Source organism: Enhydra lutris, unplaced genomic scaffold, assembly GCF_002288905.1.
Source record: "Enhydra lutris kenyoni isolate GAN:26980312 unplaced genomic scaffold, ASM228890v2 scaffoldscaffold36, whole genome shotgun sequence".
In the NCBI taxonomy this organism is placed as follows: Eukaryota; Metazoa; Chordata; class Mammalia; order Carnivora; family Mustelidae; genus Enhydra; species Enhydra lutris.
The window spans coordinates 17,787,960-17,803,647 of NW_019154120.1; the positions used below are offsets into that span (position 1 = coordinate 17,787,960).

At 47.3% G+C, this 15,688-nt stretch overlaps 1 protein-coding gene across 1 annotated transcript in view; it reads right to left on the minus strand.

The window, feature by feature from the left end:
- The window catches only part of LOC111154313 (neural precursor cell expressed, developmentally down-regulated 4-like, E3 ubiquitin protein ligase), a 336,163-nt gene extending 325,712 nt beyond the window's left edge, over window positions 1–10,451 (minus strand). Inside the window, exon 1 of the mRNA XM_022513830.1 lies at window positions 10,192–10,451. Within this exon, the coding sequence (XP_022369538.1) occupies window positions 10,192–10,239 (48 nt within the window). The 5' untranslated portion in view covers window positions 10,240–10,451. The remainder of the gene's footprint in view (window positions 1–10,191) is intronic.
- Window positions 10,452–15,688: the final 5,237 nt, after the last annotated feature.

A 15,688-nucleotide genomic window follows, 5' to 3' on the forward strand; every position in this document is an offset into this window, starting at 1 on the left:
ACCGTCCAGGTGGGCACTTAACAGACACAAAATGGAGGGAGAGATAACGTTCATCTCCATGACAACTATCAATAATCTACAATAACACACAGGCTGCCGAAATACACAAATTAAGATTGGCCAACTCAGGCACCACAGTTATGTAGGCTGTAACTCTGGGGACAGGAAGAAGGGAGTGTGGTATGAGAAACCCACCATCACATTAAACACACAGATCAGCTGTAAGATGCATCCTTATGTCGGAAATATTAAAAGCAGCGGGCAGGTGTGGGGCGGGACAGAGAGACAAGTGTCAGATGACATAAGGTGACACAGGTCAACTGCACCCTTTTGCTTGGGAAGGGACCACCACGAAACGTACTCGGGCCTATGGATACTGGATGGACATTCCAAGCCTGCTCCCAGCAGCTTCCAGATACCGAGATATTTGCACAGATGACATAGCTGGTGCACTAGTACCATTCTGACATTGAGAACCATTCAGTGCTGTACCACCAAGACACTCAGGCAAAACCTAAATACACAAGAAGAGAAACAGATTTCAGTTTGGTTTTTATACTGCACACCAAAAATGTCAAGGAACACAAAACGCCACTGAAGATTTAAATTACTTCTATGCACCTGTAGTGCACAGAAGGATGAAAATACAAATTCCAGTATGAAAATACAAATGTCCATGGCGGAGAAAAACAAACCTGTTCTACAAGCTACAAATGAAAAGAAGTTTCATTTCCTGGTCACTTTGTTTGAAAAATGTCCCACCCTTTACCTACCCCTGGGCTTCCCACCTTGGCAGGGAGCTCCTCAAAAGCCAGAGCAGCAATGCGCAACCTTGACCTTGACATCCTTAAATACAAGGCACACAGCAGGCCCTCGATGAACATATGTTCAACTGAACACAAACCATCAGTATTTGTTCTGAGCAATTGCTCTCATTTTTACCCAGAGCCTGAAGTGCTTCAAGCATTTGGGAGGTTTCTTTCTATCTCACTTTGAAACTTATTTTTGTATTAAGAAAAACTTCCCTGTAGAAAAATCTAAGAAAAAATATAAAAAGGCCATGAAAATCAGCTGAAATCCCTTTGCCCAAAAGACAGCCACCATCGACATCCTGGGATACATCCCCAGTCATTTTTCCCTATGCATATGTCCTTTTTAAAATTTTTATTTATTTGACAGAGAGCACAAGTAGGCAGAGGGAAAGGGAGAAGCAGGCTCTCAGCTGAGCAGGGAATCCAATGTGGGGCTGAATCCCAGGACCCTGGGATCATGACCTAAGCCAAAGGCAGACGCTTAACTAACTGAGCCACCCAGGTGTCCCATATGCATAAATACTTTTAACCACAACGAGACTGTACTGCACCCGCTATTTTGTAACCTACTTTTCCAGTTAGATGAGTGACCTCTCCACGTTATTAAATACTTTCCAATACCTTCCCTGTGGCCCGGCCAGCCACTCCCATGACGGCAGGATGCTCTTCTCTACCTCACTTCTCAGAGAAGAAAGGAAAAGCTCTCAGCCCAAGCTCAAAGTGTTTTCTTTCACTAGTAACAGCCAGTAAAATGAAGACATCGCTTCCAAAGGCAGACGGCATGGCACATACCAGTTTCTCAATTGTCAGCATCAACATACTCTGGAACTCCAGTATCAACACGGGGTTCAGCTCCCTCCAGAGCTTAAGCCAAGGGCCACATGCATTTATCCTCTAGAGTTACTAACGAATGGGGAGGACGTATAGCCGGTTCAAAGTTTAGAAGCAACCTGCCTGCCGTTCTGCTTCCATCCAATTACCACAGCCCAGCCACGAAGCACAAAGGGAACTGGAGGAGGATAAAAGGAAGCAAACGGATTCTCAGTTTTGCTTTTTCTTTAAACCTCACACTCCTTCCCCTTTCCAACCCAAACTGCCAAAGATGAAGTTGGCACTAGACTAACACCCAAAGATGAATCACTTATTAACTGAGAGAGAAGGAAAAAAAAAAAAGAGAGAGACTGGGGCGGGGGAGCACGAGTTTTCAACAGACTCAGGTTCTAAAAGTAGTCGGCAGATTTGAGTGTAAGTATGTGGAGCTTTTAGTTCTGTGAGATATACACGGAGAACTTACTAAGCCAATTCTCTAAACAGCTCAGGCTTTTGTTTTGGGGGTGGGGGTGTAAGGCGGGGGAGGAAGGACAACAGACCAAAATAACTTCCAGTATTTAAGAAAACAAGACATACATATAAGTAAAGTTTTACATATAAGTTTTACATATAAGTAAAACTAACCCATTCAACAAACATCTTCGTTTAAAAAGGAAAAAATCAAGAGATGATCTTCATCTTCTCTGTCACCTCTGACCCAAGCCTGTCTCCACCAGAGTCCTCGCGCCCGGGATTTCTGGCACAGTTGCCAAAACGTCCGTGGAACGTTTGAAATCCTGTAGATCACTGAACTAAGTCTGCATTCTGAGACACTAATTCATAACAGATGTTCCAGAGGCGGTTCGGTGGGACTTGCCACCAGATACCAAGGTGCTGGCCACATTCCCCAACGGCAATGCTCTCCCGCCGCGAGGGCTTCACCCGCAGCAAAGTCGGGCCTCCCGGCGGGCACTGGAAGGCGCACTGCAGAGCACGATCCACGGCGGCTCCCATGGAGAACGAGCAGAGCCAGGCCTCGAATGCAGCGGGAAAGTGCAAACCGGGCTAACAGGCCAAACCAAGACTCACGGGCACAACTCTGCCCTTGTCGCAGCACCCCAGGGCCCCCGGAAAGTCGCCAGTCCTTCGCAGAGGTAGAAAGAGCACACGGCCCCCGTCCAGCAGACAGGAGGCGGACATGTGCCTGAGCCACTCACTCAATCCATCCAAACTTTACCCCCGTGTGCCGGAAAGCCTCCATCCACAGGAGCGCGAACACACCGCAGGTGATGGGACGTGACCCTCACCCGCACTGCCAGGCCATCCCCTTCATCCGACCACGATCCCTACAAGCCCTCCCAAGTTCCATCTTGGATTTCACATCGCAGCATGTTACACTAAGGGTCACTTTTCAGGCATCTGGGTGGCTCAGTAGGTTAAGCACCTGACACCTGGTTTCAGCTCAGGTCATGATCTCAGGGTCCTAGGATCGAGGCCCCTGTCGAGTCCACATAGGGCTCCCTGCTCAGCGGGGAGCCTTGCCCCCCCCCCACTTGTGCTGTCTCGCTCTTTCAAATAAATATTTTTTAAAAAATTTCTTTAAAAAACAAAGTCACTTTTCAATGGTCCCTTTTTCTTGGTGAATAGGAGGTATAAAAATACAAAATCTCTCAGTGGATGCCTGCCTGCCAAGAAGTCACCCAACACTGAATTCGATGACAGTGGGGGAATCGGATAGTCTCACCATTAAACTTGGCAAGTTCTGAATCAATACAGGTGGAGTCAGGGACAAAAAGTCGACTAGAGGGTCAAATTTAAGCTAGTTACCCCAGATGCACTAATGGAACACAGCTTTCTTCACCTAAAGGTATTACAGTAATAGCCGCATTCAGGCCACTCAGGTTCAGAACAAATCATTACAACTCTAACGAGCTCCTATGTATTCATGAAATGTGTGTCCCAGATCTTTACACTGCTGGTTTTCTCTCTGCTTGAACCCGAGCCACAGTCTTACCTCAGGAATCAAGAAGTTCTCCAGCAATCAAATACTCGGGAGTGGTGATAATTATTAGTTCCTCCTCAAAGTCAATGCCAACAATTCCAGAACAGTCCGTACAGAACTAGCATTTTTTTAAGAAGACCCTACGCACCCAAGAACAAAGGACATGACCGAGGTTCTCAAAGGGACTTTTCTCTGTGCATGCTTCGGGGGGGGGGGTCCCCCAGATCCAAATGCCCATTCCTCTTCCAGATTTATTTTTTTTTAAAAAGATTTTATTTATTTATTTGACAGAGAGAGATCACAAGTAGACAGAGAGGCAGGCAGAGAGAGAGAGAGAGAGGGAAGCAGGCTCCCTGCTGAGCAGAGAGCCCGATGCGGGACTCGATCCCAGGACCCTGAGATCATGACCTGAGCCGAAGGCAGTGGCTTAACCCACTGAGCCACCCAGGCGCCCCACCTCTTCCAGATTTAGTATGGCCTGGATAAAGGATGTTTCTTAATACTGCTCACATTGACAATCACCTTAAGTGTTTTTACCTAAACAATTTTTTTTTTAGTTTGTAGGAAAATATTGGTTTCTAAATCTAGTTTCTTTATCTGCATCTCTCAATTCGGCTCTCATTTCTATATTCCACCAAGAGACAACTCCCAACCAGGAGCGGCATCATGAAACAGTACAAACATTGCCACCTATAGTCGGAAAGGGAGATGTATCTGTTTATATGCTGACCTGAAAGAGAAACAGAACAAAAACAGAAAGTAACATCTGGCCTCCCTTCTCACAGCCTTCCCCAATCCTACTGTTCTAATACTCACTTTCGAAATTACTCACATATTATTTTGATCCTCTTTCATACGGATTTGTCAAAAGTATAGTTTGCTGAACTGCCAATTAAATAGATCACTAAGCCAAAATCACTCCACAGACCTACTACACCAAAACACGTGAAAACTCTTAAGGTAAAATCTCATTTTACTGCTAATCATCTAGGACCCAGAATTCAAGAACACCAATAACACCTGCTCAAATAGACCTTCTAACTCAAAAATTTGAAGATGATCTCAATCTGTCAAAGACAAACTGATTTCTTTCACGGGTCACACACTACCGCGCTTCTATGCTGTTTAAGTAACTGCACGACACAGGCGACAAGTAAACGAGCAAAGAGCACAACATTTCTTCCCTCACAGTGAGCAGAAGCAATTTCACAGGAACTCCAGAGCGCTGGCACCATGATGTGTGACACCATCCTCTAACGTCAGGGCTGTCTTCCTGGAGAGGTCTTCCAAATAAACAACAAACATACTCATGATTCAATATCATGAAACCTTTACAAGGAAGTTTCCTGAGATGCGGGTTCTCGCTGCACTGCGGAGATGCCCAGGTACCATTCAACCACTTCTCTTTCAACTGAGTTCTGCTACGGGAAAGAAACCATGGCCTGGTGATTCCCATTTTGCCACAGTCCTTTGAACAAAACTATTTTTGTTCCTTAAGTTAGGGAAACTGCTTTTCAGGAACGAGATAATTTAAAGCCTTCTGACTTAAATGGAATATAAATTAAAATGTCAGTTTCTACAAAGGCCGCACAATCCTTTAAGAAAATAAAAACCTAATGAGAGTAGACCTTTAAGACAATACATTATATTCGCCGGTTTATAAAGTTGCTTTTAAATGTCACAATAAAACCTAGGTCCTTTTAGGATTTTTTCTTACGTGTCAGCAATCACGACGCAGGCTATAACTCGAATACGCTCGAGTCCCAGGCGGAAAGCACACCGGCTGGCATGGCTGGGCTTGACTCACGCGTCCGGACTTGGGACAAATGGGAAAGTCTTCTCTCTCCCTCTGCAGAACTGCAGTTCAGCCTCCACCTTTAGTCCAGACAATATCCTAACTAATTTCCAAAAGCAATCTTTGTGTTCATCTGCCCCAGCTGCAAAGATGGCATGGCATGCAGGGTTTCAAGGAATCTCTTGAAAACACAGACCACTTTTTTAAAAATGAACGACCACTCTGAATTACTTACAGATGGCTATTCAGGCGGCCTAGCTTGTAGGCTCCCTGTTTCTTCTCTGCCAATGCCCAGAAGAGCATTTCCCTGATGCGACCCCTTTTCTCAGAAACAGAAAGGCAGAAATCTGACCAACATCTGACCAGAAAGCATTGAATGAGGAACCTACTGAAACTGACCACCCAGGGTCACCCCAGGTTTGGTTTTGTTTTTTAAAAATTTATTTATTTGAGAGAGAGAGAGATCACAAGTACAGGCGGGGAGGGGGGAGGCGGGGGGGGGTGGAGCAGGCTTCCTGCTGAGCACAGAGCCCCATGTGGGGCTCAATCCCAGAACCCTGAGATCGTGACTTGTGACCTGAACCTAAGGCAGAGGCTTAACCCACTGAGCCACCCAGGTGCCCCATTATCCCGGGTTTCTAATGAGAGTCAGGAATTCTAAAACATCCTGAAATAAGGATACTTCATAAAATCAATGGTGTATCACAGTATGACACCAATTTTTTTTTTGTCTCAGCAGTACATAAAATAATGGTGCATCTTAAAGTTGACAGCATCTTAAAGAAAAAAATGTACCTATGCCAATGGTTAAAGCACCCGTAGGAACAAAAGGAATCCTAAAACAATAAGGAGTAGTGGGGATACTAGCCCCAATGAGGTTAGATTTTTGCCATTTTCTGCAAAATTTCCCAAGCTTTAAAACACAGTGGAGACCACACTAAGCAAGCCTCCTGGTCAATTCGGACCTAAGGAGTCTTCTGTTTACAACTTCTGACGTTTATTTCCACTACAAATCAACCTCAACAACCTAGCAATGAAAATCTTTCAAGAACTTGGAAGAGAGGAAGAATGCTAAAAAACTAGGGCTGTGCTATCAAAAGAATGGAGTTCAAATCCTAACTCTGTAATTTCCTGTGTGTCCTTATGCAGGTCACCTAACATCTCTGAGCCTCCAGTGCTCATCTGTAAATCTCAGCACCGCTTAAGGGGTGGGGAGTGGGGGGGCTCCTGAGGATAAATGAGACCACAAGTACTTAAATCCTTAACACAATGCTAGGTGCAGAGTAGGCAATATGAAACATTAACCAAGTATTCGTGTTTGTAGAAATCACAGAGGGAGGGTGTCAAAGTACTATCCCACGTCAGCCTGGCCTTCATTCCTGTGCCATCTGCCTCACTGTAACCACCCCAAAAATGCCACATCTAATAAGAAAGCTGCCGTTCAGACGTCAGTTTTTATTTTACCCAGAATCTTTTCAATAAAGGATACCTTTCTAAGACCTTGTCATCAAAGACTTCAAGAGGTTAACAGTAACGTTCCCAAGTAAACTGCCAAAATGCGCCGCAGATTGCCAAAAAAATAAAATAAATAAAAAACAAAAAGCAAAACAAAAAACTGCCAAGGAACCAAGCCAGATGCAGCAACTAATCCCACTGTGCTGATTCCAAACCGAATCTGATGCTGGGCCCTGCATCCCAAGTTTTGCTAATTTGTTAATCTCTCTAACACCAAGGTCCTTCATTGGATGGCAATTTCAAATTTGGTTTCCCTAAGGTGACCTGATTTACATCAGTAAATATGAACTCTACCTCCTCGAGGAACCTCAGCCGGAAAGACACAAAAAACAAACAGCCCACGCACTCACACAAGCAAAGCCCATAATTAACCCCTTTCATTCTACAAGCCGGGGAGACCTGGCAGCAAGGTCCTGTCTCAGCATCCCACCGCAATGCTTCGTCACCAGCAGTATTCAGAGCAAAAGAAATCTTTCTGAGATGGGATAGGAAACTAAGCGCACTCCAAACACATAATGCTTTCCATCAACTTCCAATGAAAATACAGACTAACTTAATGCGCTCGGTATGGACGCCTATTTTGCTAAGAGATTTATAACTCTAATGTAGCCATCAAAATATCTTCAGGTGTGATATTCGACGGAACACCAAGTGTGTGAACTGAAGTGCACTCATATTTTAAACACCTTGGCAAGTCGGCGGGGGGGGGGGACATGCCTTGGAAAACCAACCCTGGCCATCGGTTTCATCAGCTGAGCTGCCTAAGAGTCTGTTAAGATCTTTCATTTGTTTTCTTACGCGGACTAATTCAGGGGGACAAAACAAGCTGTGCAAATTCAACAATCTGTTAATATTCTACGAAGGCATTCTCTGATTTTCCAAAGGCTGAACTGACGGTGCGAAACCTCCCATAAAAAGCAAATACCAGAGAAATGTGAAGTCATCAGAACAGCCCTGCCTTATTTTTTTCACTGGGAGGAGAAGCTGAAAAAAGACAACAGATGCGACTTGTCTTTTGTGTTACAACGTGCTGGGGAACCCCACAGTACCAGCAACATAGCCATCCTCCAGTCAAGAAAATGTCTTCAACACCTCGTGCTGTTCCCCACAGAGCCCCAACATCCCTGTAGTAACATACAGGAGTGAACTCACTCATTCACACACACCCCAATTCTGTGTATATTCTATCCTTCACTTCCACACGGGACACCAGTTAAGACGACCCGAGTTAACTCATCTAGAGAGGCCAGATGTATGCTAGATAGATGGGGACACTGGATATGTAAACAAAGAACCAACAACAGGGACATGCATTGGACTCCTTTCTCCAGTTGAATTTCCCAAAACACTCTTAATAAATTTTTCTTCATTGCACTGTTAAAAATCAAGTAATTCAGAACAAGAGAGACCAGAGCTGAAGTACCGCTATCTTCCCCCCACAATACCTCAAAAGCCCTTTGTTTAGGAATGTCTGTATCTCAGCACCTTTCTAAAAGCTCACTGCCAGCCATCTACGGTTGCTAATTAAATGGAGAAGTACAGAATGAAAGGGAAAGCTCCTCAAAAGGTAGAGGAGCCAGAGAGAGAAGCCTGGGAGAGGAGAAACCCCCCCCCCCCCCCCCCGCCCCCCCCCCCGCCCCCGTGAAAGAAACAATGATCCTTTTCACCCATCCCCAGGTAACTGCACCAAAAAGGGAATTTCACACGAGCACAGCAAGGCAAAATAATCGAAAACGTAAATCACACATAATTTGCATTGTGATCATTCTCTGATAAACTACATACCACAGCAAGCCTTACCTAGCCCTGTGAAGAAAAAAAAGGTCATACCCCCAAACACTCTCCCCAACCCAGGATAACTATTCCATTACACACTTACAAAGCACGCGCACGCACGCACACACACCCCATACCAGAGCAGGCAAGCTGGTGAGAGAGAGAAGCCATAACGTGGGCAGGTCTAGATTATAGCCTCTCCACTAACCCCACCCCCAACACCAGGGAAAGAGAGAACCTCGGAAAAAAAGGAGAGGAAGAAAGGAGAAAGCCAGAAATCCTTGAATTTCCGGGCATCAACTTTTCATGAAACGCACAACCAGTATAGGAAATACCTCCCTGCTCAGTAATGCTTCATGGGTTGCAAATTCACCTCTCCAAAGGGGAGCCAGACCTGAGCGCGCACCCCGCCAGATGGCAAACCCCTCCTACCTGCTCCATCCACCCTGCCGGTCACGCCGCGCCGGCGACAGGCCTCCCACCCCGCTTTTTGGCAGAGCAACACACCAATAAGAGCCGAGCGTGGCTGGTCGAGAGAGAGCTAAGCAGCGATGCAGCAGGATCGTTTCCAAATTGGGGGGGGGGGGGAGTGGGAAACCGCGAGGAGAGAGTGAGGGTAGAAACAAAGCTCTTTCCACTCAAACCGACAGCCTTGGGGGCGTGGCTTATTTGATTTGCTTTATTAATAAAAGGGATCGATGGAGCTTTTGTCCCTCCACCTACCCCGGAGGTGCCGGGCTTTGAATCGTTGGGAGGGGGGAAAAAATGGCAGGGCTGAAAGCTTCCTCGAAGTTTCCGGTAGCACCTGCCACCATGCTGGCCGCCCCCCCCCCCCAAAAGCCCCCAAGATCCACACTCCTGGTTTCGACTCTGCAAGCCAGAGGGACAGACACACCCAGTTCGAGCGTCTTGCCCACTCCCACCAGGAGAAGCAGGCACTCGTCGGTGCACTTGCGGACACTATCACCGGAAAGTTCCGGGGGGAGGAGGCTGAGAACAATTCAGGTTCCTCCGCGGCCCCGGGTTCCCCAGCGCGGCGCGGGCCCCCAGCCGAGACCCAAACGTGACACACATCATGGACTCTCAAGCTGCAGGGGCGAGAGGCGGAAAGTTGCCCAACAGCCCGGGAGACGCGGCTGAGAGAGGAGGGGGAACAGGGGGGCAGAGGCGCACGCGCCCTCCTCCCACCCCCCCCCAAAGGTGGGGGAAGCGGCCGAGCGAACCCCGGCTCGAAGGGCGCCGCGCCGCTTTATTTACAAACAATGCACTCCGCTGGGGACTGGGGCGCGAGCGCCGGGAGGATGGGCCCGAGCACCCCCCGCCCCCAGCCCGGTCCCCGCCGCCTGGCGCACCCGCGTTTGGGGTTCCGCCGCAGGCTCGGGGGACGCGCACCCCGGGGGTCGGCCCAGTCCCCATCCCCCCTACCAGCGCGGGACAGGAACTCCCCGGGGAGTCCCAGGCGGGAAGGGGACGCCGCTCACCTCGTCTTCCGAAAGTCCGTAGACCGGCTCCCCGAGCCCGGTCGCCATGGAGCCGGCGCCCCGCGCGGGTTCCGAGGCGCTCCGGGGCGGCTGGGCTGCGGCGCGAGCGGCCGGTCTTCTCTCCTCCGCTCCCGGCCTGCGCTCGTCCCGCCGTACAGCCCCGGGACGCCGGCAGGTGAGGGAGCCCGAGCGCGCGCCCCGGCCGCTGCCTGCGCCGCTTCCTCCCGGAAGGCTGCGGGGCCGTGCGGGCTGGCGGTCCCGAGAGCGCGCCGTGCAGCGGGCGGCGGCGCTGAGCCCGCCGGGCTTCCACTCCCCGCTCGCCCTGCCGCCGCTCTCCGCCCCTCTCCGAGCCGGCTCTCGGATCTCCGGAACCCGGCTCGCCCGCCCCCTCGCTCGCTCCCTGCGGCCCCCGCTCTCTCCGCCCCGTCCTCCGCCTCCTCCCACCAGGCGCCCAGAGGGGACCCTCCCCGCCTCGCCGGGGCGGGCACACGCGCCCCCCAAGCCAATCACAGGCCGGCCTGGGGGGCGGGCCGCGGGCCTCGGGGTGGCGAGGCTCTGCCCCCACGCCCACCCCACCCCCGGCCGGCCGAGCTGCGCTTGGAGGATCGCCAGGCCCCGCGGCGGGTCTGCGGGGGCTGGAGGCGGGTGTGGGGGGAGGCGGGTGTGGGGGGAGGCGGGGCGGGTGCGGGCTTGGCCTTCCGAGCTGACCCACCTTTCCCTTCCAGCTTTCCCTGTTTTGGAGAAGGGACGGCCTGGGCATTTGGGCGCGTGGGGAGAGGGGGGGCTGAAGGCATTTTCCCGAGGTGGGGGGAACCCGCTCAGTTCATTCCTCTTCCCGGTGGTCTTTTTACCCAGAGCTCTGAGCTCGCCGTAATTGTTAAGGGGGGAAACATGGATGTTTCTAGACCCCTTTAAATTCTTGGCAAGCCCAGCCAGCCGGACTTGGCAACGGTGTCAGCTCCCGGGGCCGATCCGCCCGACCCGGCCACCTGCAGGGAAGAGGCTGCCCCGGTGTGGCCGCGAGTCGCCACTGCCTGTGTCAACCTTAACAGGGCACAAAACCAACACGGCACCCGCTCTGGGTACACACCCACCCACTCGAAAACGGACAGCGTTGTTCTTTGAATAAAAGGCAGCTCATTTGTGAGCCGCAACGTGAAATACCAAACTCCAGTTTAAGGTTATCCCCTGCATATGCAAACCCTTCAGACGTCTGTATTAGCCACCGTAGGATTCTTCCCACACCCCAGCTACTGTTTCTTCCATAGCAAGCAGTTCATTTTCATCCTTCAGATTTATAGGAACGCCAGAAACTACTTTAAATAAGTGAAAAATTCATCCCTCAACTTTTTCCAGGAAGCCTTTCCTTAAATTTAGATGTAAATGCATTTGCGAGTTGTTGTTTTTTTGGTTGTTTTTCATTTTTTTGGTTTTTGGGTTTTGTTTTGTTTTTTTAAGCAGAACATGCCATTTTCTTTTGAGAGGAAACCTCGGGACGCCTACTTAGGATTAAAAGGGTGCTTTCAGAATTCTTCAAGTAAGAAGGGAGAACTCGTGATCCATAAGTATCCTTATGCCTGTTGCCAGCTACTTTACTAAAATATCTGCCGTAGGCCCAGCTAAATCGTTTTCAAAAGAAAATGGGCGTACCCAACCTAACTTAAATTCTCTTCTGCCTCCCCCAAGACACTACAATGGCTTAAAACAATCTGCCTTGCGGATGATGGGTTTCAAGACTCGACCGCAGGGAGTGAGCACTATACTCAGAAGCCTTCTGGTCGACCAAAGATTCGCCATTAAATCAACAGTACTTAGATGCCAGAAAAGCCCACTGCGGGGAAGAAAAAAAAAAAAAATTAACCTTTAGCACAGAAGACAGGTCTCCCCGTTCATTCTTTCCAGGCCAAAGTTTTTCCACATTTTCGGACCTAAATTATTTTTCTTTTGATAAACAAGGTTCTCTGGCAGACACACCTGTGCACACACCTCAATGGTAAAGTGCTCTTCACGGTGCCTGTGACTCCTGCATGACTTACAACTTCTTCACCCTCACCAGCCAGCCTTTGTCAAGCTTTGTGTCCTTTAAGGGGGGGTGGGGGGGGTAAATTGATTTTAAAGTTTTCTAATCGAGAATTATAATTTCTAATTACATAGTACACCCTTCCTACATCCTGGAGGTACACAGTCCCAGCCTTTATCTCTGGGGATGCCGAAATTACGCAGGAACTGTAGAGGTGTGTCATACTTCCTCTCATCCTGTCTTCATGGGTCTTCCTCTCATCCTGTCTTCATGGGTCTGCTCCCACCCTAACAGCCAGCATCGCTGGCACTCTTGGGTCATATCCTTGGCCTTCCCTCAGGGACGGCAATTAGAAACGACATGAGACTCTCCATGTGTCATTTACTGTAGGGGTGTTTATAAAACTGTGATCCATAACATCCTTCAATGGCCCCTGTAAGAAGACTCAAGACATTTCATACCTCTGAAGAAAAGCTTTCTTTCTTCCAAGGAACTGGTAAACTTTCACATACGGAAGACAAGAATTATTTCATATGATTGTTTTTCTATTTACTTTGGCCACCAGGCACCTCAGGACCAACTTTATGGCCTTAAGCCATAAAAGAACCTATTTAAAATGAAATCAGTTCCCTTTGTAATTACGTACCAGCTTTCCCCCAGTGCAGTGGTTCTCTATGCTGAATGCACATTGTTACCATCCGGGGAGCTTTAAAATTACCCAGCGCCCAGTACCAAGTGCTCAGTTGCACACATAGGAGCTAGGATAACACTAGTTCAGGAAAGAGAGCAGGCCTCAGTGCTTCCAATGGTTTCCCAGGTGATGCTCATGTATATTTTCTCTGGCAATGGTTCCCAAACTTTACTGCACAGAGGAACACCTGGGGAGCTTTAAAACTATTATTCTCTGCCCTCCTCCCCCATACACTGAACTAATTGATTTGGGGTGCCATGTGGGCATCAGGATTTTGAGAGGCTCTCCAGGTGATTCTAAGGCACAGCAAAATTTAGGGATCTCTAGCCTAGACAGATGTTCCCACTCATTACAGTTTCTATGATCCTGATTTTTTAATTTAGACAAAATTGCATATTATAAACATACTCAAATCCTTTGTGGAAGGAAATAGGATGTAAACAAATATACTTAACGTGACTCGTATTGCTGACCAGTTCCACCTGACCCCAGCACTCAGAAGTCTCAGCGGAGCAATCCTGTGTGTTGGGGGGATGGGGATAGTGTGGGGAGGACAACCCTTAAGAAAAAAATATTTGGCATTCTCATCCAAACTGTTTTGCATCCTCTAGTCGGGTTCCCATCTACCCAACAATTACCCAGAACCTGACTTGTAGGTCGTTCTTTAGAATGTGTTCCGTTTTGTTCGCTTTGGGGGCTGCCTTGAACCATCTAAAGATCTGATGCTGTGGGTGTTTGGTAAATGCTCTTCACTGGGTCATCGGAAATGAAAAATCGGCAAGAACGATTTTAAAGTACAACGGAGGATCACAAATAGGGAACATTTTAATGTTAAGCCTCTTTACAAACTGAGTTGGCTTGGCTAACTGTGTGTAACTTGATCCAGCCTGGGAAGTACCCTCTGCTGAATATGGAGTGTCACATATTTGCATAAATTTCATATAAATAACACTACATTTTTCTCTTCAATTTTTTTGGTGACTTGGATTCTTTAAAAAAGAAAGCCCATGAAACAGGCCTTTTGAAGATGGCCACGTACCTGTAAAAACTGGTGTTATCTCGGAACTTAGCTGCATTCATTGACCTATAAAGCCCGCAGATTTAAGGTGTTTATGATTACACATGGAAATAAACCATGCTTCCAACTGTTAAGAGTATAGAGGTGGGTAGAGAGGCTTGTAAATAACTAATCTTTCTGTAAAAAAAAAATAGCTAAGCTTTTTAAGAACCACACCTTGAACACCTGTGTGCTATTCATTCTAGAGCTCCAAAAATATCTGAGACGTAGATACCGGATTCCTATTTTTTTTTTCCTCTGTGTGATAAAACACTTGCCTCTTAACTGGCCATCTTAGCTGTTTTTCTTTCTAAATAATATTTCTAAAATACCTAGATTTGTTTCCACATTTTCACTGTGTTTTTCCCTTTTAAATGAATCTTTTTATTGAATTGTGCTGTTGTTTCTTATTTGTTTCCCTCTCCCAGCTGGCATGTTCATTGTGGCATTTCTATTCTTTTACTGTCTACTTTTAACATTTTATATGCATGCCTAACTTAAATCCAAAGTTAGTCTTACTCCCCCGTCTAAACAATAAGAAGCTTAAAACACTATTTTTTATTTGCTCCTTCCATGGTATTACTACCCAGTTTCATCCCGTCCTTTTTTAAACTACCAAATTAGTTGTTTTCATACCTTTTTTCTTTTTCTTCTATTTTTAGCAATGTGTTTTGTGGTTTCATTTCTCAGGATTCCTTGTTGCTTCTTAGACGTTTATCTGAGATCATTTTCCTTCTTCCTGAGGAACAGACTTTTAAATTTTTTTTAGTAAAGGCTGACTGGTGATAAACTCTGTTTCTATTTATCTGAAAATGTCTCCATACATGGAAGATTATGAAAATTATATATTAGAAGCAGACTCAGAGTGGTTATGGAATGTAGAAAGATGGAAATAAATCTTCTTAATGTGGCTAGTGTCACCCATTTACCCGGCCCCACCCCTCTAAAGTCATAAGTTCGTGAATACTTTGGGGAGCAACTGGAGAACACAACAACCCTTCAAAACTCAATGGTCTTATCCAAGGTAAAAGGGTGGTCTCATTCTCTGCACTTCGAAGATGCTATTCGTCTGATTTCTGGCCTCCATTGCTAGTGATGAATGGGCAGCTCTTAGTCTAATTATTGTTCCTGTGTAGGTCATTTGTTTTATCTTTAGCTGCTTTTCATTCTTAGTGTTCTGAGCTTTCTATAATTTGCTTATATGTGGCTCTCCTCTTATTTATCCTGCCTAATCTACTTTGAGCCTTATCTGTGGATTTAAGTTTCTTATTTTTCTGGAAAAAATAGCTTTCATCAGTCCAAATACTGCTTTTTCCATTCTCCAGATTTGTCCCTCTGGTATTCCAACTGATCACATGTACACTTTCTCATTTTTTTTTTTTAATTGTCAGAGAGAGAGAGAGAGAGCACACGCAGGCAGAGTGGCAGGCAGAGGTAGAAGCAGGCTCCCTGCTGAGCAAGGAGCCCAATGTGGGACTCGATCCCAAGACGCTCAGATCATGTCCTGAGCCAAAGGCAGCTGCTTAGCCAACTGAGCCACCCAGGCGTCCCAGCTTTCTCATTCTATTGTCAATGTCTCGTACCCTCTTTAACGTACCCCACCTCCTTGTCCCTCCGTGCTGCGTTCTGAGGGGGTTATGCAGATCTCTCTTCTGCTTTGCTAAGTCACTACTTAGTGGAGTCTAGTTTTTTTGTTTGTTTGTTTAGCCCATTGAGGCTTTTATTCAAC